Source organism: Cherax quadricarinatus, chromosome 98, assembly GCF_038502225.1.
Source record: "Cherax quadricarinatus isolate ZL_2023a chromosome 98, ASM3850222v1, whole genome shotgun sequence".
NCBI classification, from domain to species: Eukaryota; Metazoa; Arthropoda; class Malacostraca; order Decapoda; family Parastacidae; genus Cherax; species Cherax quadricarinatus.
The window spans coordinates 8,037,931-8,064,283 of NC_091389.1; the positions used below are offsets into that span (position 1 = coordinate 8,037,931).

General features: G+C 40.8%; 1 protein-coding gene across 2 annotated transcripts in view; it reads left to right on the forward strand.

The window, feature by feature from the left end:
- The window catches only part of LOC128702495 (protein tudor-like), a 122,221-nt gene that overhangs the window by 20,347 nt on the left and 75,521 nt on the right, over positions 1-26,353 (forward strand). For both annotated transcript variants that reach the window (XR_011394762.1, XM_070105294.1), the window contains exons 2-5: positions 2,189-2,393; positions 10,216-10,373; positions 14,996-15,062; positions 20,404-20,525. Coding sequence is in view for 1 of the 2 variants with exons in the window: in XM_070105294.1 (XP_069961395.1) it covers positions 2,214-2,393; positions 10,216-10,373; positions 14,996-15,062; positions 20,404-20,525 (527 nt within the window). In the remaining variant the exon portion in view is untranslated. The remainder of the gene's footprint in view (positions 1-2,188; positions 2,394-10,215; positions 10,374-14,995; positions 15,063-20,403; positions 20,526-26,353) is intronic.

Consider the following 26,353-nt stretch of genomic DNA (forward strand, 5'->3'; position numbering starts at 1 on the left):
TAAGAGAAGTAAATGCGAGGGTCTTGACAAGAGGCGTGGAGTTAAAAGATAAGGAATCACACACAAAGTGGGAGTTGTCACAGTTGCTCTTTGCTGATGACACTGTGCTCTTGGGAGATTCTGAAGAGAAGTTGCAGAGATTGGTGGATGAATTTGGTAGGGTGTGCAAAAGAAGAAAATTAAAAGTGAATACAGGAAAGAGTAAGGTTATGAGGATAACAAAATTATTAGGTGATGAAAGATTGGATATCAGATTGGAGGGAGAGAGTATGGAGGAGGTGAATGTATTCAGATATTTGGGAGTGGACGTGTCAGCGGATGGGTCTATGAAGGATGAGGTGAATCATAGAATTGATGATGGGAAAAGGGTGAGTGGTGCACTTAGGAGTCTGTGGAGACAAAGAACTTTGTCCTTGGAGGCAAAGAGGGGAATGTATGAGAGTATAGTTTTACCAACACTCTTATATGGGTGTGAAGCATGGGTGATGAATGTTGCAGCGAGGAGAAGGCTGGAGGCAGTGGAGATGTCATGTCTGAGGGCAATGTGTGGTGTGAATATAATGCAGAGAATTCATAGTTTGGAAGTTAGGAGGAGGTGCGGGATTACCAAAACTGTTGTCCAGAGGCCTGAGGAAGGGTTGTTGAGGTGGTTCGGACATGTAGAGAGAATGGAGCGAAACAGAATGACTTCAAGAGTGTATCAGTCTGTAGTGGAAGGAAGGCGGGGTAGGGGTCGGCCTAGGAAAGGTTGGAGGGAGGGGGTAAAGGAGGTTTTGTGTGCGAGGGGCTTGGACTTCCAGCAGGTATGCGTGAGCGTGTTTGATAGGAGTGAATGGAGACAAATGGTTTTTAATACTTGACGTGCTGTTGGAGTGTGAGCAAAGTAACATTTATGAAGGGGTTCAGGGAAACCGGCAGGCCGGACTTGAGTCCTGGAGATGGGAAGTACAGTGCCTGCACTCTGAAGGAGGGGTGTTAATGTTGCAGTTTAAAAACTGTAGTGTAAAGCACCCTTCTGGCAAGACAGTGATGGAGTGAATGATGGTGAAAGTTTTTCTTTTTCGGGCCACCCTGCCTTGGTGGGAATCGGCCAGTGTGATAATAAAATAATAAAAAAAATATTATTGTAATGAACTGAACGGTGTAATTTACTATACCAACATTGTAAATATTCTCAGTGTTCTTTCATAGCTCAAGTAGTAGAAGCATTCAGCTCAGAGCTGAAAGTACAGTGGACCCCTGTTGAACGATATTTTTTCATTCCAGAAGGATGTTCACAGGTGCCAGTACTGACCGAATTTGTTCCCATAAGGAATATTGTGAAGTAGATTAGTTTATTTCAGACCCCAACATACACGTACAAACGCACTTACATAAATACACTTACATAATTGGTCACATTGGGAGGTGATCGTTAAGCGGGGGTCCACTGTATCTGGATGTAATACAGGGCAGAGCGAGAAATATGGGCAAGTCTTCTAATACCTGCTGCCCCTGTTACGTAGCAATAAACAGATGCAACACTATCTAGAAGGTCCTGTAGTTGATCACTGTGGTTTGCATTGACATTAAGAGGGACATTAAAAAGGGAATAAGAAAAGCTAAAAGGGACTATGAAATTAAAGTTGCTAGGGATTCTAAAACTAACCCAAAAAGTTTTTTCCAGGTCTATAGAACAAAAGGTTAGTGGGATGAATTGTAAAGGACCTGCCTAGTATGGGCCAACAGGCCTGCTGCAGTGTTCCTCCTTTCTTATGTTCTTATAGGAGGACCTAAAATTGAATTCATTGGACATAAGCTGCACTGACTGGATTTAGTATGTTATCTTGGGTTATTAACCCTCTGGATAGTCATCACCAACCACTGTTTTGTCACTTACTTTTATTAGTGTATTTGCTTGTCCTTATATCACTTGCATGTACTGTAGGTACAAGTGTACCCTCAGGCTCAGAAGAGTATTGTACTGTAAGGAGATTCAAATGAGCTAGAAATATTGAAGTTTGTTTTGCGAAATTACAGTACTGATAAGGCTGGATATTTTCGCTTTTTATTAATACTAGATTTTCACTTCAGTAGGACCTTTATACATACCCAGATTAAATTGATCTAATTACTGTAATGTGCTTTTCTTAAATTATCTTGTACAGTAAATATTGTATTATACTAATAGAAATTCTCTAACCCTCAGTAAGTGTGGCTTTTAATTTGTGACGATGGATGGCCCGAATGGAGGACGGGGGGACTGTGTAGGAGGAGGAGAATGGCGAAGTGGAAACTATGATGCAACAAACCAGATAAAACGCCTATTGAATATCCACATAGACGACGTAGGGAAGCAAATTGTGGATGCTCAGCCTCACACTCCTCCACAGAATATTCCTGGGCATAGACAGGTGTGGCAGCAGAATTATTTTATAGAAGTCTGGTTGTGTGTTAAGGCATGCATGCTTTGTAATATACTTTGAAATTCTAAAGGGATCTAGAGGACTGTTCAGTACATATGTTGCAAGACTCGACTCACGAAATCGTAATGACACGATTGCTGGTCCAGTGGCTAACGCGACGGTCTGGAGTTTTGAGACTCTGACCGCGGGTTCAAATCCCACCCGTGGTATTGTTTACATATATTGCAAGTTTAATAAAAATAAATATGCATTTTATAACAAAAAAAGGCACAATACCGTGACTGGAACGATACACAAATAACCCGCACATAAAAGAGAGAAGCTTACGGCGACGTTTTGGTCCGACTTGGACCATTTACAAAGTCGCACTGTGTGAGACTTTGTAAATGGTCCGAGTCGGACCGAAACGTCGTCGTAAGCTTCTCTTTTATGTGCGGGTTATTTGTGTATAAATATGCATTTTAACAATGTCTGTCTCCCAATAAGATAGGGTGACCTGAAAAATAGGAAACACTCATCGTCATCATAAGTCATTCATTGTCTTGCTAAAAGGCTGTCAACATCACACTTAGATATTCTTACTTCATTCCCACCCCTCTTCCAAAGTGCAGGTACTGTACGTACTACACCAACAACATGTCAAATCATAAAAAAACCACTTCCCTCCACTCACTCCTAACATGCTTATACAGTGGACCCCCGCATAACGATTACCTCCGAATGCGACCAATTATGTAAGTGTATTTAAGTAAGTGCGTTTGTACGTGTATGTTTGGGGGTCTGAAATGGACTAATCTACTTCACAGTATTTCTTATGGGAACAAATTCGGTCAGTACTGGCACCTGAACATACTTCTGGAGTGAAAAAATATCGTTAACCGGGGGTCCACTGTACAAGCCTGTTGGATGACCAAGCCCCTATCACTCAAAACCTCTGTTACCTCCTTCCCTCCAACCTTCCTGTGATGACCCCCACCCCTCCTTACATCTACCCTGGATATATAAACCCTCCTGGTCATCCTGTTTTGCTCCATCCTCTCAGTATGTTCAAACCACCTCAACAACCCTTTCACCACCTTTGAATAATACTCTTAGTAACCTCGTACCTAATAATATTCACGTTATAAATTCTCTGCATAATATTCATGCCACACATATTCCTGAAATATGACACCTCCACTTCAACCTTCTCATTGCTGCAACATTTAAAAATAATGCTTCACACCCATATAACAGTGTTGGTATCATTATACTCTAGTATATTTTCATTTTTTTTTTTTTTTTTTTTTTTTTCTCAACAAGTCGGTCGTCTCCCACCGAGGCAGGGTGACCCAAAAAAAGAAAGAAAACCCCCAAAAAGAAAATACTTTCATCATTCAACACTTTCACCACACTCACACATTATCACTGCTTTTGCAGAGGTGCTCAGAATACAACAGTTTAGAAGCATATACGTATAAAGATACACAACATATCCCTCCAAACTGCCAATATCCCAAACCCCTCCTTTAAAGTGCAGGCATTGTACTTCCCATTTCCAGGACTCAAGTCCGACTATATGAAAATAACCGGTTTCCCTGAATCCCTTCACTAAATATTACCCTGCTCACACTCCAACAGATCGTCAGGTCCCAAGTATCATTCGTCTCCATTCACTCCTATCTAACACACTCATGCACGCTTGCTGGAAGTCCAAGCCCTTCGCCCACAAAACATCCTTTACCCCCTCTTTCCAACCCTTTCGAGGACGACCCCTACCCCTCTTTCCTTCCCCTATAGATTTATATGCTTTCCATGTCATTCTACTTTGATCCATTCTCTCTAAATGACCAAACCACCTCAACAACCCCTCTTCTGCCCTCTGACTAATGCTTTTATTAACTCCACACCTTCTCCTAATTTCCACACTCCGAATTTTCTGCATAATATTTACACCACACATTGCCCTTAGACAGGACATCTCCACTGCCTCCAACCGTCTCCTCGCTGCTGCATTTACCACCCAAGCTTCACATCCATATAAGAGTGTTGGTACTACTATACTTTCATACATTCCCTTCTTTGCCTCCATAGATAATGTTTTTTGACTCCACTTATACCTCAACGCACCACTCACCTTTTTTCCCTCATCAATTCTATGATTAACCTCATCCTTCATAAATCCATCCGCCGACACGTCAACTCCCAAGTATCTGAAAACATTCACTTCTTCCATACTCCTCCTCCCCAATTTGATATCCAATTTTTCTTTATCTAAATCATTTGATACCCTCATCACCTTACTCTTTTCTATGTTCACTTTCAACTTTCTACCTTTACACACATTCTCAAACTCATCCACTAACCTTTGCAATTTTTCTTTAGAATCTCCCATAAGCACAGTATCATCAGCAAAAGGAACTGTGTCAATTCCCATTTTGAATTTGATTCCCCATAATTTAATCCTACCCCTCTCCCGAACACCCTAGCATTTACTTCTTTTACAACCCCATCTATAAATATATTAAACAACCATGGTGACATTACACATCCCTGTCTAAGACCTACTTTTACCGGGAAGTATTCTCCCTCTCTTCTACACACCCTAACCTGAGCCTCACTCTCCTCATAAAAGCTCTTTACAGCATTTAGTAACTTACCACCTATTCCATAAACTTGCAACATCTGCCACATTGCTCCTCGATCCACTCTATCATATGCCTTTTCTAAATCCATAAATGCAATAAAAACTTCCCTACCTTTATCTAAATACTGTTCACATATATGCTTCAATGTAAACACTTGATCTACACATCCCCTACCCACTCTGAAGCCTCCTTGCTCATCCGCAATTCTACATTCTGTCTTACCTCTAATTCTTTCAATTATAACCCTACCGTATACTTTTCCTGGTATACTCAGTAAACTTATTCCTCTATAATTTTTACAGTCTCTTTTGTCCCCTTTCCCTTTATATAAAGGGACTATACATGCTCTCCGCCAATCCCTAGGTACCTTCCCCTCTTTCATACATTTATTAAACAAAAGTACCAACCACTCCAACACTATATCCCCCCTGCTTTTAACATTTCTGTCATGATCCCATCAGTTCCAGCTGCTTTACCCCCTTTCATTCTACGTAATGCCTCACGTACCTCCACCACACTTAAATTCTGCTCTTCTTCACTCCTAAAAGATGGTATACCTCCCTGGCCAGTGCATGAAATTACCGCCTCCCTTTCTTCCTCAACATTTAAAAGTTCCTCAAAATATTCTCGCCATCTACCTAATACCTCCCTCTCCCCATCTACTAACTCCCCTACTCTGTTTTTAACGGACAAATCCATACTTTCCCTAGGCTTTCTTAACTTGTTTAACTCACTCCAAAATTTTTTCTTATTTTCATTAAAATTTCTTGACAGTGCCTCTCCCACTCTTTCATCTGCTCTCCTTTTGCACTCTCTCACCACTCTCTTCACCTTTCTTTTACTCTCCATATACTCTGCTCTTCTTATAACACTTCTGCTTTGTAAAAACCTCTCGTAAGCTATCTTTTTCTCTTTTATCACACCCTTTACTTCATCATTCCACCAATCACTCCTCTTTCCTCCTGCCCCCCACCCTCCTATAACCACAAACTTCTGCCCCACATTCTAATACTGCATTTTTAAAACTATTCCAACCCTCTTCAAACCCCCCACTACTCATCTTTGCACTAGCCCACCTTTCTGCCAATAGTCGCTTATATCTCGCCCGAACTTCCTCCTCCCTTAGTTTATACACTTTCACCTCCCTCTTACTTGTTGTTGCCACCTTCCTCTTTTCCCATCTACCTCTTACTCTAACTGTAGCTACAACTAAATAATGATCCGATATATCAGTTGCCCCTCTATAAACATGTACATCCTGGAGAAATAAAATACATAATTTGTACCAAATGCTTCTATGCATTGCTCAACTTTTTTTTCCCATGTCAGTTCTTTTGTTCATCTCGTCTTTCATAGGCTCATCTGCCGTCAAGCCCACTCCCAAATGTTTAACCCGTAAACGGTCCAAGCAGATCTACGTTCACATGTATAGCGCTACAAAAGTAGATCTACGTTTTTTTTACATATTTTCAAATATAACAAAAAAAGTAGATCGAAGTTTTTTTTACACATTTTCAATGTAAAAAAACAAAGATCTACTTTTTTTACTTTCAAATGTTGAGAAAACGTATGTATACATTTGGACCGTTTACGGGTTAAAGACCTTTACTTCCTTCATACTACCGCCCTCCAGTCTGATACCCAATTTTTCATTGCCTAAATTTTTTTTGTTTAGATTTTTGTTACTCATTACCTTTGTCTTTCCTTAGTTTACTTATAATATAATTTTTTTACATACTCCCAAGTTTGTCTGCCGCCCTCTGCAGCTTCTCTTTAGAATCTTCCAGAAGAACCAAGTCATCTACAAAAAAAGCGTATATGACAGTTGCTTTGTGTTAGATCTGTTATCTTTTATTCCCATACCTCTCCCCTAGTACTAGCATTCACTTCTTTTTCAACCCCACTGATCCCTTCCTAAGGCCTATTTTTGCTGCTTCTAATAACCTACTACCTATTCCATACATTTACAAAACCTGCCACGTTACTCCCCTATCCACATTTGTATAGCTTTTCTTTAAATCCATAAATACAACAAAAAATTTCTCACCTTTGACTGTTTTGGTCGTATATATACGTCTTAAACGCCACTGTTTTGGATGTATTTATACACGTAAATTCTAGCGGCTTCAAATCAAGCAGGAGAAAGCTGGTAGGCCCACATGTGAGAGAATGGGTTTGTGTGGTCAGTGTGCACCACATAAAAAAAATCCTGCAGCACACTGTGCATAATGAGAAAAAAAAAAACTGACCGTTTTTTTGGATTAAAACACTGAATTTGAGGTGTATTTTTGTATAGTATTTATCGCTGTATTCTCATTTTCATGGTCTCGCGTGATAAAATGGAAAACATATTACAGAAATAAAGGTTATTTTGATTAGTTTCACGATGAAAACAACCTTGAAATTGAGCTCAAAGTAGCGGAAATGTTTGATTTTTACCAATGTTCAGGAGTAAGCAAATCACACCACACGTCCAATACACGTCAACTGGGGAGTCTGATATTCTTTCACTAGTGCACTGATATTATTTATACCATTTTTACAATAATGCAGTAGTCTGCATAACAGTAAATTTTGTATTTTTTGTATGAATAAAAAATCAAAATAGAAAGCAATAGTAATATAAGAGGGGCCTAAAGACGTGACTAATGAACAGAGGATGTTATTTTAGTGCCAAGAATGTCTACATTGTTTATTCTGGACCCTATTTTGAAATTGGCATCTTCTTTAATTTGGGTGAAACTGGCCAAATTGCCAATTTCTGACCACTTTATTGGGTAGTTCAAATTGGTAAATGGGCGGTTTCTTGTACTCAACTGATAGAAAAAATGGAGTTGTAGAGAAATAGCTATGAGTTTGGTCAACTGGAATAACACAATTGGCCAAAAACAGGGCTCAAAGTCGGCAAAATCGCCGATGCATGTATGTTGCCAAGACTGCTAACTTCGTGGGAGCGTAATTCCGTGAGTTTTCGACCAAATTTCATACTTTTGGTGTCATTACCATCGGGAAAAGATTGTCTATCATTTAATAATAATTTTTTTTTTTTTTTTTTTTTTTTTTTTTTCCAAAAAATTTTGCGACATAGATTGACAGTTTCAGAAAGGGGCTTGCGACAGTCAAAGGGTTAATACAAGAGAGAGAGAGAGAGACAGAGGGAGCTAAATAAGAACATAAGATAGAAGGAACACTGCAGCAGGCCTACTGGCCCATACGAGGCAGGTCCAAGTCTCCTACCGGCTTAAGCTAATGCCCCAACCTAGTCTGGTCAGGTCACATTCACTTAAGGAAGGAACACGGCAGCTGACCTAGTAGCACAAGCTAATCGGGTCCAACTCACACCCACCCACACCTGCTCGTGTATTTATCTAACCTACTTTTAGAACTACACAACGTTTTAGCCTCTATAACTGTACTTGGGAGTTTGTTCCACTCATCCACAACTCTGTTAGCAAACCAGTGCTTTCCTATATCCTTCCTGAATCTGATTTTTTCTAACTTAAAGCCATTGCTACGAGTCCTGTCTAGGCTAGATATTTTCAGCATGTTATTTACATCCCCTTTATTTATTCCCGTCTTCTATTTATACACCTCAGTCATGTCCCCCCTAATTCTACGCCTTTCTAGAGAGTGCAGATTCAGGGCCCTCAGTCTGTCCTCATAGGGAACATTTCTGATACATGGGATCAACTTTGTCATCCTCCTTTGTATGTTTTCCAGAGCATTTATATCCATTCTGTAATACGGTGACCAGAACTGAGCAGCATAGTCTAAATGAGGCCTAACCAAGGATATATAGAGTTGAAGAACAACCTGAGGACTTCTATTATTTATGCTTCTAGATATGAAGCCAAGGATTCTGTTAGCTTTATTGCGAACACTTATACACTGTTGTCTTGGTTTCAGATTACTGCTAACTAGAGCTCCTAAATCCTTTTCACAATCAGTAATATTAAGATCTACATTATTTAGTTTATATGTGGCATGGTTATTGTCCTGTCCAACATTTAGAACTTTGCATTTGTCTAGATTAAACTGCATCTGCCACTTCTCCGACCACTGCATCAGTCTATTCAAATCTTCCTGGAGTGCTCTAATGTCCTCGTCAGAATGAATTCGACGGCCTATTTTGGTGTCATCGGCAAACTTGCTTATGTCGCTCTTTATGCCCTCGTCTATGTCGTTTATGTAGATTGTGAACAACAGGGGGCCCAACACTGACCCCTGTGGAACACCGCTCATGAGGCTTCCCCACTCTGATTTCTCCCCATTTATGCAAACCCTCTGCTGCCTATTTGTCAACCATGCCTCTATCCAGGAAAAAATTTCTCCTCCTATTCCATGTGCCTTAATTTTCCTCAATAGTCTCCAATGTGGGACCCTGTCAAAAAGCCTTACTGAAGTTCATATACACAATATCATATTCATTACCATGATCTACCTCCTCAAATACCTTAGTGAAAAAAGTTAATAAATTTGTAAGGCAGGAACGCCCCTTTGTAAAACCATGCTGAGTTTCATTGATTAATTTGTGCTTCTCAAGGTGGCTACGAACTGCCTCGGCAATTATTGACGCCATAAATTTTCCCACTATGGAGGTAAGGCTTATTGGTCTATAGTTTGAAACTAAGGACCTGTCACCTGCTTTGAAAATAGGTATCACATTTGCCATTTTCCACTTACTGGCCCCATGCTAGTCTGTAGTAATATGTTGAAAAGATTAGCCAGAGGTTTGCTAAGCTCCTCTTTACATTCCTTTAGAACCCTTGCATACAGTTCATCAGGGCCTGGGGATTTGTTAGGTTTTAATTTATCAATTTGCCTAAGGACCATGTCACTTGTGACCCTAATCGTGCATAGTTTATCATTATCCTATTTTACATAATTTATTGTTTCTGGAATATCGCTAGTATCTTCCTGTGTAAAGACTGAGAGGAAGTATAAAGGTTCAATTTTAAGTTTGTATTAATACAATAGAGAGAGAGAGAGAGAGAGAGAGAGAGAGAGGGGAGGAAGAGAGAGAGAGGGAGCTAAATGATAAAGGTGCAATTTTAAGTTTGTATTAATACAATAGAGAGAGGGGGGGTAGGAAGAGAGAGAGAGGGAGCTAAATGATAAAGGTACAATTTTAAGTTTGTATTAATACAATAAAGAGATTCAGTGATTGGTCTAAACATTTCTAGGGAGGTAATATGAAGAGCCTTGGGAAATATATGAACGTGGCCAGAGAAGAGTACGTCATCCGTGGCCGTGATCCACCGGCGGATAATTGCAGTGCCCAGGGCAAGTCTGCTGTAACCAGTGATGGACAACCTGCTAACTTTCCTTCACGTTCAAACATGTAAGTTAACATGAAGATTCATGTGGTTTTTTGTGGAGTTGACAATACATGTGGTTTTTGATTATTTAACATGATAAATGGGGTTTTTGTGAAGATAAGATGACAAAAGATGTCCTTTTTGTTGAGCTAAATGATAAAACATGTGGTTTATGTTAAGATGAAGAAACATGTGGTTTATGTTAAGAAACATGTGGTTTATGTTAAGATGAAGAAACATGTGGTTTATGTTAAGATGAAGAAACATGTGGTTTATGTTAAGAAACATGTGGTTTATGTTAAGATGAAGAAACATGTGGTTTATGTTAAGATGAAGAAACATGTGGTTTATGTTAAGATGAAGAAACATGTGGTTTATGTTAAGAAACATGTGGTTTATGTTAAGATGAAGAAACATGTGGTTTATGTTAAGATGAAGAAACATGTGGTTTATGTTAAGATGAAGAAACATGTGGTTTATGTTAAGATGAAGAAACATGTGGTTTATGTTAAGATGAAGAAACATGTGGTTTATGTTAAGATGAAGAAACATGTGGTTTATGTTAAGATGAAGAAACATGTGGTTTATGTTAAGATGAAGAAACATGTGGTTTATGTTAAGATGAAGAAACATGTGGTTTATGTTAAGAAACATGTGGTTTATGTTAAGATGAAGAAACATGTGGTTTATGTTAAGATGAAGAAACATGTGGTTTATGTTAAGAAACATGTGGTTTATGTTAAGAAACATGTGGTTTATGTTAAGATTAAACATGTGGTTTATGTTAAGATGAAGAAACATGTGGTTTATGTTAAGATGAAGAAACATGTGGTTTATGTTAAGATGAAGAAACATGTGGTTTATGTTAAGATGAAGAAACATGTGGTTTATGTTAAGAAACATGTGGTTTATGTTAAGAAACATGTGGTTTATGTTAAGAAACATGTGGTTTATGTTAAACATGTGGTTTATGTTAAGAAACATGTGGTTTATGTTAAGAAACATGTGGTTTATGTTAAGAAACATGTGGTTTATGTTAAGAAACATGTGGTTTATGTTAAGAAACATGTGGTTTATTATCATAAATAGTTTTTGTGGAGTGTATTTTGTGGTAACCAGTTAAAACACTACAACTGGGTACGGTAACCAACTTATTACTGTATTTCGTGGCTTATGAGACATGGCTCGTGAGACTTGTTTTAGTTTCAATGGCTCGGCATCGGACGTAACTGGGAGAGTTACAATCCACCCCACACCTCAAGATTTATACCTCCCATCACTGACATTCAGTTTATAGGACGCAGGCTGGTTTTCGGAGACATTTCATGGAAAAAATGCTAAATACGGTAATGTTTATAACTTGTTAATGTTAAAATGTTAACTCCTGTGTTCTGTAATGTGGTAGTTAAAACAAAATTTATTCAGTATACTGTAATTGTTTGTTAAAGGAGAATAGTTTTAAAATACAGGGTCCTTGTTAAACCTAGGACCCAATCTAACTTTATTTTTAAATACACTACCTAACAGAATACTCCATTCTACTGAATGTACAACAATGCATGCAACCATATGACCTGTCTTTGTAATACTCATTTGTGCTTTATTGTTATCTGTTTACAATAATGTTTTATCACTGATTACATCATTGCTTAGTTAATCTTAAGTTAATTTTAAGCCAGCCCGTAATGCTATGCATATAAGTGGCTTTAGCATGCTGCTCTTACCTGTATTTTTTTGTACCTCTGTATGTATGTTCAAATTATTAAATAAATAAATAAATAAAAAATAAAGGCAGGTGTTATAGGACTGAACTTCGAGACTGTTGCCACAATAAACCTACAGAAATTTGGACAAAATAAAAATTATAATAAATATCTTGATAATTTTTTTCAGTGGACCCCCGAGTTTCGTGGGCTTCAACTTTCGTGAAATCCGACTTTCGGCAAGTTTTTTCGGCAAAATTTAGCCTCGCAGTTCGTGATTGGACTTGTGATTCGGCGACCGTTCGGTACTCGTCCGCTCGTCACCGCGCACACAAAGCCAGTCTCTCGCACCATTCACACTCACTGTGCCATCGTAATGTCTACTTGGGTAGCTACCTGGCTACACTAATGTCTACTTGGGTAGCTACCTGGCTACACTAATGTCTACTTGGGTAGCTGGCTACAGTAATGTTGACTTGGGTAGCTGCTACAGTAATGGCCACTTGGGTAGCTGCTACAGTAATTGCCACTTGGGTAGTGGGCTACAGTAATGTCTACTTGGGTAGCTGGCTACAATAATGTCTACTTGGGTAGCTGCTACAGTAATGTTCACTTGGGTAGCTGCTACAGTAATGTTCACTTGGGTAGCTGCTACAGTAATGTTCACTTGGGTAGCTGCTACAGTAATGGCCACTTGGGTAGCTGGCTACAATAATGTCCACTTGGGTAGCTGCTACAGTAATGGCCACTTGGGTAGCTGGCTACAATAATGTCCACTTGGGTAGCTGCTACAATAATGTCCACTTGGGTAGCTGCTACAATAATGTCCACTTGGGTAGCTGGCTACAATAATGTCCACTTGGGTAGCTGGCTACAATAATGTCCACTTGGGTAGCTGGCTACAATAATGTCCACTTGGGTAGCTGCTACAATAATGTCCACTTCAGTAGCTGGCTACAGTAATGTCCAGTTCGGTAGCTGGCTACAGTAATGTCCAGTTTGGTAGCTGTGACAATGATGTCCACTTGGGTAGCTGGCACCTACCCTACCCTAGAAGGGCTGGGCATGGTGTCAATCACCTAACCTGCTGTATAAGCAGGGCCTTCTTGTACAGCAGTAACCTGGAACCTAACCTGCTGTATAACCAGGGCCTTCTTGTACAGCAGTAACCTGGAACCTAACCTGCTGTATAACCAGGGCCTTCTTGTACAGCAGTAACCTGGAACCTAACCTGCTGTATAACCAGGGCCTTCTTGTACAGCAGTAACCTGGAACCTAACCTGCTGTATAACCAGGGCCTTCTTGTACAGCAGTAACCTGGAACCTAACCTGCTGTATAACCAGGGCCTTCTTGTACAGCAGTAACCTGGAACCTAACCTGCTGTATAACCAGGGCCCTCTTGTACAGCAGTAACCTGGAACCTAACCTGCTGTATAACCAGGGCCTTCTTGTACAGCAGTAACCTGGAACCTAACCTGCTGTATAACCAGGGCCTTCTTGTACAGCAGTAACCTGGAACCTAACCTGCTGTATAACCAGGGCCTTCTTGTACAGCAGTAACCTGGAACCTAACCTGCTGTATAATCAGGGCCCTCTTGTACAGCAGTAACCTGGAACCTAACCTGCTGTATAACCAGGGCCCTCTTGTACAGCAGTAACCTGGAACCTTACCTGCTGTGTAAGTGAGACCCTTCTGTAACAACTGGTGTATAAATTACTAAATGTAAAAAGAAGGTTAACTTTATAGTTTTCTTCTATCTTGGGTCACCTGCCTTGGTTGGAGACTGCCAGTGTGTTAATAATAATGATTATGTTTATTTCTTTATGCAGGATTTCCCCTTGAATGATTATATAAAGTAATTTAATCTTAATTCTTAAATAACAAAAAGGTGCAATGCTGTATCTGGAACAATACACGTCTCCCTCCACATTCGTGAGGGTTAGGGGATCAAGGACCTTGCGAATGTTGAAAAATAACAAATGTTTGGTGCACAAATATGTATATTGTAAGGAAATATAATAATAGGATTTGCTTAGCCTAACAAGCATGAACAATTATAAAACACGTGAAAACTTTGTAAAATATTTTACTAGTGACAGCCCTTTGGTAAAGAAGGTGATAAAAACTATAGAATTCAAGGAAGAACTCATAGCAGAGTACCAAGGTGGAAGAAGAGAGAGAGGAGAATGTGTCTTCACTGATTCTACGATATGTATGATACTAAAGCAGCAGGAGTCAATAAAGGCTATAGCGCCAGCCAGCGATAAAGTGTAGCATTAACAGTGTAGCAAGTAAGTTAAGCGATTAATCTATAGAAAAAGGACAGCACGAACCTAACTCCTCCAGTATTGTTGGGGTTGTATAGGGCGACTGACAACACCGCCGTCTCTACCACCTCAGCTGCTGCCTTCACCACCACTGCGTATGCCTTATGCTCTCGGTGGCCCTTACACACTCAACAACAACAACAACACAGCAACACTCGTGACATACTTAATGACATATTTTATTCATTCTAGAGTATATGTCATGTTTCTATGTTATTAATGTTGTTTATTATGTCATATTAGATGAACTGTGATAGATAAATAAGCTGTAGAGTTGATATTAGTGTCATATTGAAGGACTATCATGTCTTATCTCCAGACAAACTCTGCCACCACCACAATTCCTAACATATGTACGTAACGATGTATTTTAAATATGATTGGGCGGCTGGGAATTAGTGAATGTTTGAAGCCCGCGAAAGTGGAAAACGCGAATGTTGAGGGAGACCTGTACACAACCCGCACATAGGCGAGACTTCGAAAATGGTCCAAGTCTGACCAAAATGTCATCGTAAGCTCCTCTATCCTATGTGCAGGTTATTTGTGTACTCGAAATTCTTGTTCCATTTTTACACTGATTTGCACTTAAATCGTTATGATTCTTTTTTTGTAGGGCAAAGGATGGAAAGCGGGAGATTAGTGGTGTGTACGTGTGCAATGTTCCTTGCTTGATGACCTGGGTAAGTTTACTCAGCTTTATTGATTATTGTTGACAGCTCGTGTGTATTTTGTCTTTAGATACAGTGGAACCTCAAAAATCAAACGTATCACATATCGAACGTTTCGAAAATAGGACCGTTTTTTTGGACAAACTGTGTCCCTATTATCGAACGCGCCCCTATTTTCAGACCGGCAGGTACGGGACATGTCCGCGAGCCTGCTCTGTCCGCGTCCCCGCGCAGGCGCTGTGAGCAGTCTAGCTTTGTTTATGCTTGAGTTAACACGAACCTGCGCTCTCATTCACGCATTTTACGATTATTTCGTTGTGTTTAGTGCTTGTGGGACTGTGAATAAGCTGCCATGGACCCAAAGAAACTTGCTAGTGGTACTCCTGTGGTAAAGAAAGTGAGAAACACCATAGATGTGAAGAAGGAAATAATACAGAAGTATGAGAGTGGTGTGAGACTTGTTGAGCTTGCCAGGATGTATGGGAAAAACAAGTCGATCATCAGTTCTATCCTGTCAAAGAAAGAACAAATCAAGGAAGCTGATGTTGCGAAAGGCGTTAATATAGGGAGTGGATGAGGTGCCTTCTTCAAAGATTAAGGAGATTTGTGCCAAGTGGAATGATGACCAAATGTTTGTGCAGAAGTACCACCCTGAGCAAGCTGAAACAAGTCATCTTTGCAACAAGTTCAGTGACAGAACCATGTCCCATTTTAGGGAAATGTTAAAGAGGTGCCAGAAACAGAGGACTGTGGACAGAAATTTTGTGAGACAGGGGTCCAGTGACTCTCCAGCTGGTCCTAGTGGCATTAAAAGACAGAGATAAGATAAGATAAGATTTCGTTCGGATTTTTAACCCCGGAAGGTTAGCCACCCAGGATAACCCAAGAAAGTCAGTGCGTCATTGAGGACTGTCTAACTTATTTCCATTGGGGTCCTTAATCTTTTCCCCCAGGATGCGACCCACACCAGTCGACTAACACCCAGGTACCTATTTGCTGCTAGGTGAACAGGACAACAGGTGTAAGGAAACGTGTCAAAATGTTTCCACCCACCGGGAATCGAACCCGGGCCCTCCGTGTGTGAAGCGGGAGCTCTAGCCACCAGGCCACCGGGCCACTATGAGAGAAGGGAAGTGACCCCAGAGAGGGCTTTACCTGAAGTCCTCATGGAGGGGGATTCTCCTTCCAAACACTAACCCCAACTCCCTCTCTCCTCCTCCCTATCTTCCAGATGCCATCACCAATCTTCAATAAAGGTAAGTAAAAATGTTATTTTACATGTATTACTATACATAATTAAAAACTATAGTATTTGTTGTATGTAAAACTGTAATTAATCTCTATAAAATGTATTTTTTGTGTGAATATTTTTGGGTTTCTGGAACGGATTAATTATATTTCCATTATTTCTTATGGGAAATATTGCTTCAAATTTCAGACTTTTCGAATTTAGAACTAACTCCTGGAACGGATTAAGTTCGATTTTTGAGGTTCCACTGTAAATGTTTAGAGAACCATTTATTTACAGACAAAAACCCACATGTTGATAAATGGTTCAGAGAACCCACAAGTTGATAAATTAGACACACCTGCAACACTTGGGTATCTTTATTGAGGAAATGCTTTACGTCACAGTGGCTTCATCAGTCCTGTACAGAGAAGAATGATGAAGATCAGAAGGATTTGGAGCCTGGTCCATGGCCAGGGTCCAGGATAAACAGACTCTCAAACTCATCAAAGGTATATCAGTTAAGGATCACATGGTACTGTGGCATATATGTCTGTCTGTCAGATATGAGGAAAAGGATGGGAGCAAATAATGTATCTTGTGGAACAGAGCTTTTCACTGTAGCTGTTTACTATTACTCTTTGTGTTCTGTTTGTTAGGAAGTTATAGATCCATCTACCAACTCTTCCTGTTATTCCTTTATCATGTATTTTCTAGGCTATTACACTGTGATCGCACACATCAAAGGCTTTTGCAAAATCTGTGTACACTACATCTGCGTTTTGTGTATCTGACAGAGCATTGAAGGCCATGTCATAGTAGTGCAGTAGTTATGAAAGACAGAACATTGAAGGCCATGTCATAGTAGTGCAGTAGTTATGAAAGACAGAACATTGAAGGCCATGTCATAGTAGTGCAGTAGTTATGAAAGACAGAACATTGAAGGCCACATAGTAGTGCAGTAGTTATGAAAGACAGAACATTGAAGGCCATGTCATAGTAGTGCAGTAGTTATGAAAGACAGAACATTGAAGGCCATGTCATAGTAGTGCAGTAGTTATGAAAGACAGAACATTGAAGGCCATGTCATAGTAGTGCAGTAGTTATGAAAGACAGGAATGACCTGCTGTAAGCCCATGTTACCCTGGGTTGTGCAACTGCTGGGTATCTAAGTGGTTTTCAGTCTTCCTTCTTGAACCCTTTTAAAAATTTTGATGATGTGGGACAATAGTGCTATCTGTCTGCAATTCTTATCAATTGCTTTACTGCCACCTATGTGGATTTGGGCTGTGTCTGTTGTTTTTAGTGACTGTGGGATGACCTCTTTGTTTGTGCTCCCTCTCCATAGAATATTTAATCCCTTAACTGTCCAAATGTAGGTCTACGCTTTTGCCACTAGCACTCCAAACGTAGATCAATGTTTTATTTTTCCTGCCTCCAAATTTGGCACGACTGGCCCGAGATGCCTGGTCAGTATAGAATAGGTCTTAACACTCGGTGTGCACAGTACTAAAAAAATCTGGGACCACTTAGTACCTTGTGGGAGCACCAGTTCAGTTGAGTGCCAGCTAGAGCAAACAGTGTGGCAAACACCAAGGATTCACTGATGTCATGTCATGTATTAACACTCCCCTTTTAAGGGAAAAGTGATGTTGACCCAGAGTTTAGTGGCTTTGAGATGGATGTGGCCACAAGTGGTCGAGGAAACATCAAAAACCTCAATAATAACCCATGTGCAACATTTGTGAAACATTCTTTCAATTTTGATACCACTGGTGGTGTCATTCTGCCAGAATGTCCTATAATCTATGCCCTAAGTAACTAGAAACAATCCTGGAACGTGTGATACGTATTCGGCTGGCTGGCTTGTTTGTTTGTTTTGGCTGTCTGTTTGTCTGTCTCACAGGTACTTGCAAGTACAGTTATCATACATAGTGTAAATTACCTAGGATAACCCAAAAAACAAATCCAGACAAAGTGTTATTCTGTGCTTGTAGATATAAGGCATAATAACCCTTAACCCTTTCAGGGTCCGTCCCGTAGATCTACGGCTTTACGGTGAGTGTCCAAACCGTAGATCTACGCCATGAGCTCAGCTCACTCTGATAAACTGTGAGTGGTACATTTGGGCCTAGATATGAGAGAATACATCTATGTGGTATGTGTGCACCACATAAAACAGATCCTGCAGCACACTGTGTATAATGAGAGAAAAAAACTGAAATCATGATTTTTCGATTAAAACAGCAACTTTGCAGTGTTTTTTCGCATGTTTTTTATAGTTGTATTTGCGATTTCTTGGTCTCATTTGATAGAATGGAAGACATATTACAGAAATAGAGATGATTTTGATTGGTTTTAGCACTGGAAATGGCTTGAAACTGAGCTCAAAGTAGCGGAAATGTTAAATTTTTGCCGATATTCAAGAGTAAACAAACGACCTCACACGTCTAATACACGTCAGCTGGTGGGTCTAATATACATTCACAAATATGGTGATGATATTTATACAATTATTACAGTATTGCATAACAGTAAATCTTCTATTTTTTGGTGTGAATAAAAATTCATTATGTGAATAAAAAATCAAAATGGAATTTATTTGTAAAGCCTCAAAATATAACTAATGAACAGAGGAAATGTTAGTTTAGTGCCAGGAATGCCTACATTGTTTATTCTGGACCCTATTTTGAAATTGGAATATTTTGAACTTTGTGTTAAATTGGCCAAATTAACAATTTCCGATCACTTTATTTTGTAGTTGAAACAGTTGACTTGGCGATTTCTTGTGCTCAATCGATAGAATAGAAGTAATACTAGTGAAATAGCTAAGAATTTGGTTGATTGGAATAATGTAATTGGCCTAAAATGGGAGTCAAAGTCGGCAAAATCGCCGATTCGTAAATATCGCTGACACATCAAAATTCGCGAGAGCATAATTTCGTCAATTTTCCACCAAATTTCGTACTTTTTGTTTTATTACCTTCACAAAAAGATTCTCTACGATTTCATAAGAAAAAATAACAAATTTTTTTTTTGAAAATTCTTGGACACTGGTGCGTGACTCCAGATTTGGGCCTTGGACCCTGAAAGGGTTAAACTGGCCAAATGTAGATCTATGTTCACTTGCATAGCACTCCGAACATAGATCTAGTTTTTTTTTTTCCATAAGAGAGCGTGCAAATTCGAACGTACAGCTACGTTCGGAGTGCTGCGCGAGTGAACATAGATCTGTATTTGGACAGTTAAAGGGATAAGCACGACTGGCAAGTAGTACGCATTTTCACTTGAGCAAGAAACAGACATGACGACTCTGCATCGTTTTTAATACCTGTTGGTTTATGAGCCGCTCCCTGAGACAGAGAGACAAGCAGACAGTTTGCAGTGTGTAATTATATTTTTGATTTGCTAAGTACAAAAAAAGTCACTATCATTTTAATAAAAGCTAAACACACTTATCATGTCTAGATTTAAGTAGTTGTTACGTACTAGGATTAGTATGCCCGAAATGCCCCGACATCATAGTGACTTTGTACTCAGCAAACCGAAATTGTGATTGTTGTTAAATTAGACACATGTGCAACTCTTGGGTATCTTTATTGACGAAATGTTTCGCCACACAGTGGCTTCATTAGTCCATACACAGGAGAAATTTGAAGAACAGGAGGAGAATGAGGTAATCAGTCCCTCAACTTTGAGTCGATGTGGTCAGTCCATCAATCTTGAATAGGATACGGCATATGAGTGGAGAAGCAGCTTATAAACCGTAGGCAGGAGAGGTGCAGCAGTCATAGGTGGTGTCACATTTGTTCAATGTGGAAGTAGGTCGTGCCCAAGGGTTAGGCAAGTGAAGAATTCCTACGTATTAAGATCCCAAGAAGTTGCAGTGTCTGACACGATTGTAGATGAATGGTTCAAAAAACCGACATGTTGCACATGTGTCTAATTTAACAACATGTCGGTTCTTTGAACCATTCATCTACAACTGAAATTGTGATTACACGTTGTAACCTTTACAAAGAAATAAAACCTCGATGTTTTATCAACAATTGTGGGTAACTTTTATATTTACCAACAATTTGTTTTCTATTGATAAATAGGTCATAATGGTTAATTTTCTTACAGGAAACCTTGAAAAAGATCTTCAGTGAGCACGGGAAGGTTGTGGGTGGGTTCATCAGAAAGCCAAAGAACAACTTTCTCCCTTCTCAAGTCACTTGGGCTATTGTGAATGTGGAGAGCAGGAGGTGGGTGACTTGTTAGTTTTGGAATACAGTTCTCTTGTATAGTTTCAACACTGCCAAGGACCCCCATGGAAATAAGGAAATAGGTAATTTATACACATTACTCTGCAATAAGAATACATTAAACAGGTGATATCACAATATACAAAATAACCACTTGAGAAAATAGTGAATTTTCCAGTACTTTTGGGAAAAATCACAGGAGTCTTTGGAAATTCACAATTTTTCACAGTTGTTATTTTACATAATACATCCTCTCCTCACTTAACGACATACTCATTTACTGACAACTCGAGCTTACGACAGGCTCTCTGACCAGTATGCCTACCTAAATAATGTATATTAGAGCTGATTTCCTCTATTCTATTTACTACAATACACTTTCTTTTTTTCAACACACCAGCTGTATCCCACCGAGGCAGGGTAGCCCAAAAATAACAAAAAAAAGGCACAATACCGTGACTGGAACGATACACAATAACCTGCACATAGAAAAGAGGAGCTTACGACGACGTTTCGGTCCGACTTGGACCATTTACAAAGTCACACTGTGTGACTTTGTAAATGATCCAAGTCGGACCGAAACGTCACCGTAAGCTCCTCTCTTCTATGTGCGGGTTATTTGTGCAGGGTGGCCCAAAAGGAAAGACAAAAGTTTCTCCTTTTACATTTAGTAATATATACAGGAGAAGGGGTTACTAGCCCTTTGCTCCCTTATTACAATACACATTATTGTATAAACATTGAAAAATATACCAGAAATGTTATAAATGGTGCAAAGGTGACATTAAAGATGGTTGACACAAACCCACTACCATTGTAGTTGCTCCTCACTTAGCAACGAATTTGTTAAGTGAGGAGAGGCCGTAATAATAATAATAATAATAATAATAATATAATAATAATAATCTTTATATCTACAAGTACATGTGTGTGATGAATGGTTTGAAAAACCGACAAGTTGAAGATTAAGACACTTATGCAGCATATGGGAATCTTTATTCAGGAAACGTTTCGCCACACATTGGCTTCATCAGTCCAATACAAAGAGGAAGGAGTAAGGAGAGGAGGAGTATTAGGTAATCAGTCCCTCAGCCTGGAGTCGATGTGTTCAGTCCATCTACAAGATTGATGGACTGAACACATCGACTCCAGGCTGAGGGACTGATTACCTCATACTCCTCCTCTCCTTACGCCTTCCTCTTTGTAATGGACTGATGAAGCCACTGTGTGGCGAAACGTTTCCTGAATAAAGATTCCCATATGCTGCATAAGTGTCTTAATCTTCAACTTGTCGGTTTTTCAAACCATTCATCACAACTGTCAGACACTGCAGCATCATGGGATCTTCTTACAAAGAAATCTTCAACGCTTGTTCAACCTTTGGACAAAGACCTACTTCGACTAGTGGATGATACCACTATGATCCCGCCTCCACCTGCTTCAAGTCACCTCACTACAGTATATAAGCCACGTCTACGGCCCTATGCTGTACACTCTACAAGATTGATGGACTGAACACATCGACTCCAGGCTGAGGGACTGATTACCTCATACTCCTCCTCTCCTTACGACTTCCTCTTTGTATTGGACTGATGAAGCCACTGTGTGGCGAAACGTTTCCTGAATAAAGATTCCCATATGCTGCATAAGTGTCTCAATCTTCTACAAGTACATGTGCAGTGTATACAGACTTATACACAAATAACCCACACATAGGAGAAGTGAGCTTAGGACAATGTTTCGATCTGACTTGGACCATTTGCAAAATCACACTGTGACTGCAAATGGTCCAAGTCGGATCAAAACATTGTGGTAAGCTCCTCTCTACTATGTGTGGGTTATTTGTGTATTGTTCCAGTCATGGTATTGTGCTTCTTTGTTCTTTATACAGACCTAGCTGACATCAGTGACACACTATATAGAAAACCCCTGGTCATATGGAGCATTTTGGGCAGCTTAGGTCAGTTTTGTCCTCAGGATACGACCCACACTAGTTGACTAACACCCGGGTACCTATTTACTGTTAAGTGAACAGGCCTGTACTACAATTATTAAACTGCAACTTATCAACAGCATCAGTGTGTGTGGGTGTGCATGCTTGTGTGTATGCGTATATTTGTACGCTCGTGTGCATATGTCTGTGCGTGCGCCCTCGTGTGTGTATGTGTGCGCGCGCTAGTGTGGGTGTATGACCCACTTAATACTTGTATTTATAACTCATTACAAGTGTGACCAGGTGTGGACGTATCAGTGGTTCATTAGTTTGTAATTTGTTCATGACTGTAACCATGTATAGGAGTGAGGCTGATTCATTACCTTTGTAACTTGACATGATTGTGACCAGATCTACCTGGGGTTCAATACCGTTGTAACTAGTTCAGCTATCATAACTTTGGGGTCCAGTCCCTGGACCCATTATGTACCTCTGTAATCTTTTGACTACCGCCCACAGGATGGGTATGGGGTGCATAATAAACATATTAAACTAACTAACATCCTTGAGAGTGCAGACACTGTACTTCCCACCTCCAGGACTCAAGTCTAGCCTGCCGGTTTCTCTGAATCCCTTCATAAATGTTACCTTTCTCACACTCCAACAGCACATCATCCTGAAAAACTACTTGTCTCCACTCGCTTCTAACACGCTCACACATGCTTGCAGGAAGTCATGATACTTATATTCTTATAATTTTCAAAGCCATGAACTTAAGGCTTCCCCATACATTCTTCTCCTTAAAACTCGTATACATTCAGCTGTTGTATAAAGCTCCTCTATATAGCATAATTTTCATAAATGTGATTGTTAACCCTTAAACTGTCTAAACAGATCTATGTTCACAGGCATAGTGCTCCAAAAGTAGATCTGTTTTTTTTTACATTTTCAAATACAGTGCCTCTTCAAGGGGGGCTCCTTGTTGTGGTGAAGAGGTTCTTGGTCTGAGGAATCAGACCTGTCGGACTCCTTCCTCAGACCGAACCTAATTACCCCCCAATCCCCCCCTCCCTATCCCATCCTCCCCTTTTTCCTTTCCTCCTCCTCCTCCCCACCCCTCCCTTTTGCCCTTCCTCTTTTTGGCCTTTGGGATTTCTCCCACAGGCGCGCTAGTTCCTAGGTAAGGGAAAGGATACCGGGGTCCATCCTATTCCGTTGAGGTTCTTGGCGGTGGCATAGTTTGCCGTGGAATCTGGATCGCCTGGGGATGTCCCGATCCCTCTCCGGTATCCCGGAGTAGCTTTGGGTGTCTTTCGGGCGACGGGTGTATCTCTGAAAGCCACCTTTCGGATTCCGGGGGTGGTGGACGAAGGAGGTATGCTTTGTGGCGGATATCCGGCCGCCCTCTCTTTTGTCCACCGAGGTAGCTCGGCAGATGTGAGGTTGCTATCCCAGATTGCTGGTTTACTGGCATGAAGGGTAGGGTATGGCATGGGTTCCATGCTGCATCTGCGCTACTAGCAGTGCTGAGGTCCTCTTGGGCGCGGAGGGAGATTTCCGGCCCTTTCATTCCTCCTGGGAACTATCCCTCCCCAGTCCCCCCTTTTTTATTCTTTTTTATTTTTATTTTCTTTTCTTCTTTCTTTTTTTTTCTTAAAAACAAAAAGAAAGAAGTAACCTAACCATGGAGAACCCAATCCATGAACCTGCTACCCCTGGGCCCCTTCTTGATACCGCACCCTGTTCTGACCTCGCCTCGTCTTTGGACCACTCTTCGGACACTCCTCATGCCTCTGTATCTCTTGCCGGTGCTGTTTCCTCACCCGCTTCAGGTACTGAGGTCTCGACTGACTCCTTCAATTTATCTGACCTTTGCTCTCCTCTGACTATGCTTCCGGCCTCTTCCTCTACGGTGCTGCAATTTTCGAATCGCCGGCCCGTTCCACATCAGACCAACTCTGGTCCCACGCCTAAATGCCAACGACAATTACCTGCTGATGATACTTCTCCACCTTCTCATTCTTCTCAGAAAAGATCGACATGTCCTTCACTACCTTTCCACGCTCAGTTTCAGAATGCACAATGGACTAAATTCTTCACTTTACGACCGACTTCCTCTACTGCCTATCTTTCTGACCATAGTATTGGCAAGGCACTCCTACGCCATGTTGGTAAAGATATTTCTTTTCATGCTCTTAAGAGCAGTATGCGCATCATCACCGTACAGAATGCTACCCAGGCTCATGAGCTTTCTCGTCTTTCCCATATCGATACTGTTCCTGTCACTATTGAAAAACATCATTCCCTCAATTCTTGTAGTGGTACCGTTATTCTGCCCCATACCATAGTTCAACAAAATTTCCAGACATGTGGCACTGACATCCTTGAACAGCTGGAACTTCAAGATCTCCCAATCTTCAAGGTAGACACTTATGTTCTTCCTGCCCGCGGGCGGAGACGATACCCTAGCAATGTGGCTCGTTTAACTTTTGACAGCCGTGAACTCCCATCCTCAGTTTATGTAGCAGGACATCGGTTACAAGTTCGAAAGGTGATCCCTACACTGCAACAGTGTAGAAATTGCTGGCGATTTGGACATCCAGCGAAATATTGCAAATCTATCGCCGAATGCCCGGTCTGTGGTGCCGATGACCATTCTAATATGTCTTGTAATCGACCTCCCTCTTGCCTTAATTGTCATGAGGCTCACCCTTTGTACTCTCGCCGTTGCCAAGTCTACTTAAACGAGCAGGAAATCCGTTACCTCAAAAAGGCAGAAGGTCTCCCTTATGCCATGGCAGTTTCTCATCTCCGCCTCCAAGGGACACTACCTCGTGTTTCTTATTCCCATGTTTCAAAACGTCCCCCCACTTCTGGTATCCCATCTTCTGCAACCACCTCTGTGGTTACCTCTCCCATAGTCACTCCTGTATCTAATTCTTTTGCTGTCCTAGGCTCAGACGTCCCTACTTCAATGCCTCAGTCTGATCTCGCTTCTTCGTGTCCTCCCTCACAAGCCTCAGTAGCGATGAGATCTCGTATGACACCTCCTCCTAACCGTCCCTCTACTTCTCAAAAGTCAAAAAAAGATCCGTTAACACCATCTTCCATCTCCTCATTTTACCTTCCCTGTCTCTGTACCTGGTTCTTCCCCTCTCACTGGCTCTGTTACAAGTGTAGAGGTTCACCCTCCTCCTCATACTGTACCTTCCTCCCCTGTTCCCTCCCAAGTTTCTTCCTCTTCTGACACTTCCCAGGTTTCTGCCTCTTCTGTCTCCCTCCACGCTTCTCCAGTTCCTTCCACCCTTTCGCCCCCCCCCCCCCACCTTTGTACAGTCCATTACAGTTCCAATCTTTACTCATCCTCCCCCTACCATTTCCAATATTGTCTCCCATACGACGTCTCTGAATTCCGAAACATTTGAAGCAATCTCTGAATATATTGCAGAGACCAAACCGTCAATGGACACTGATCCACCCTCCGTTCCTTCTCTCTCCTCTCCTCCATCTGCGCAACTCCTTTCTTCACAGCGCACCATTCCTTCGCTGCTTGAACGTTTTCCCCTGCCTCCGCATGTGGACTTTTCTAACCCCTCTAGTCCGTAGGAACCCTTACCTGTGGATTTCACGTATCTTTATCATTGCCAATCATGGCCTATTTACAGTGGAATATACGCGGCCTCGGGTAATCGGGGTGAGCTTCAGATGTTACTCTCCCAGTTTTCCCCTGTTTGTGTTTGCTTACAGGAACCAAAATTACACTCTGCTGTTATATCTCCCATCTCAGGCTATAATTTATTGTATTCTTCAGATCCTTTTCCTGATGGGACCTTTAGTGAAAGTGCCCTTCTACACACTGATATTCCGTACCATCAGCTATTTGTTCGTACTTCGC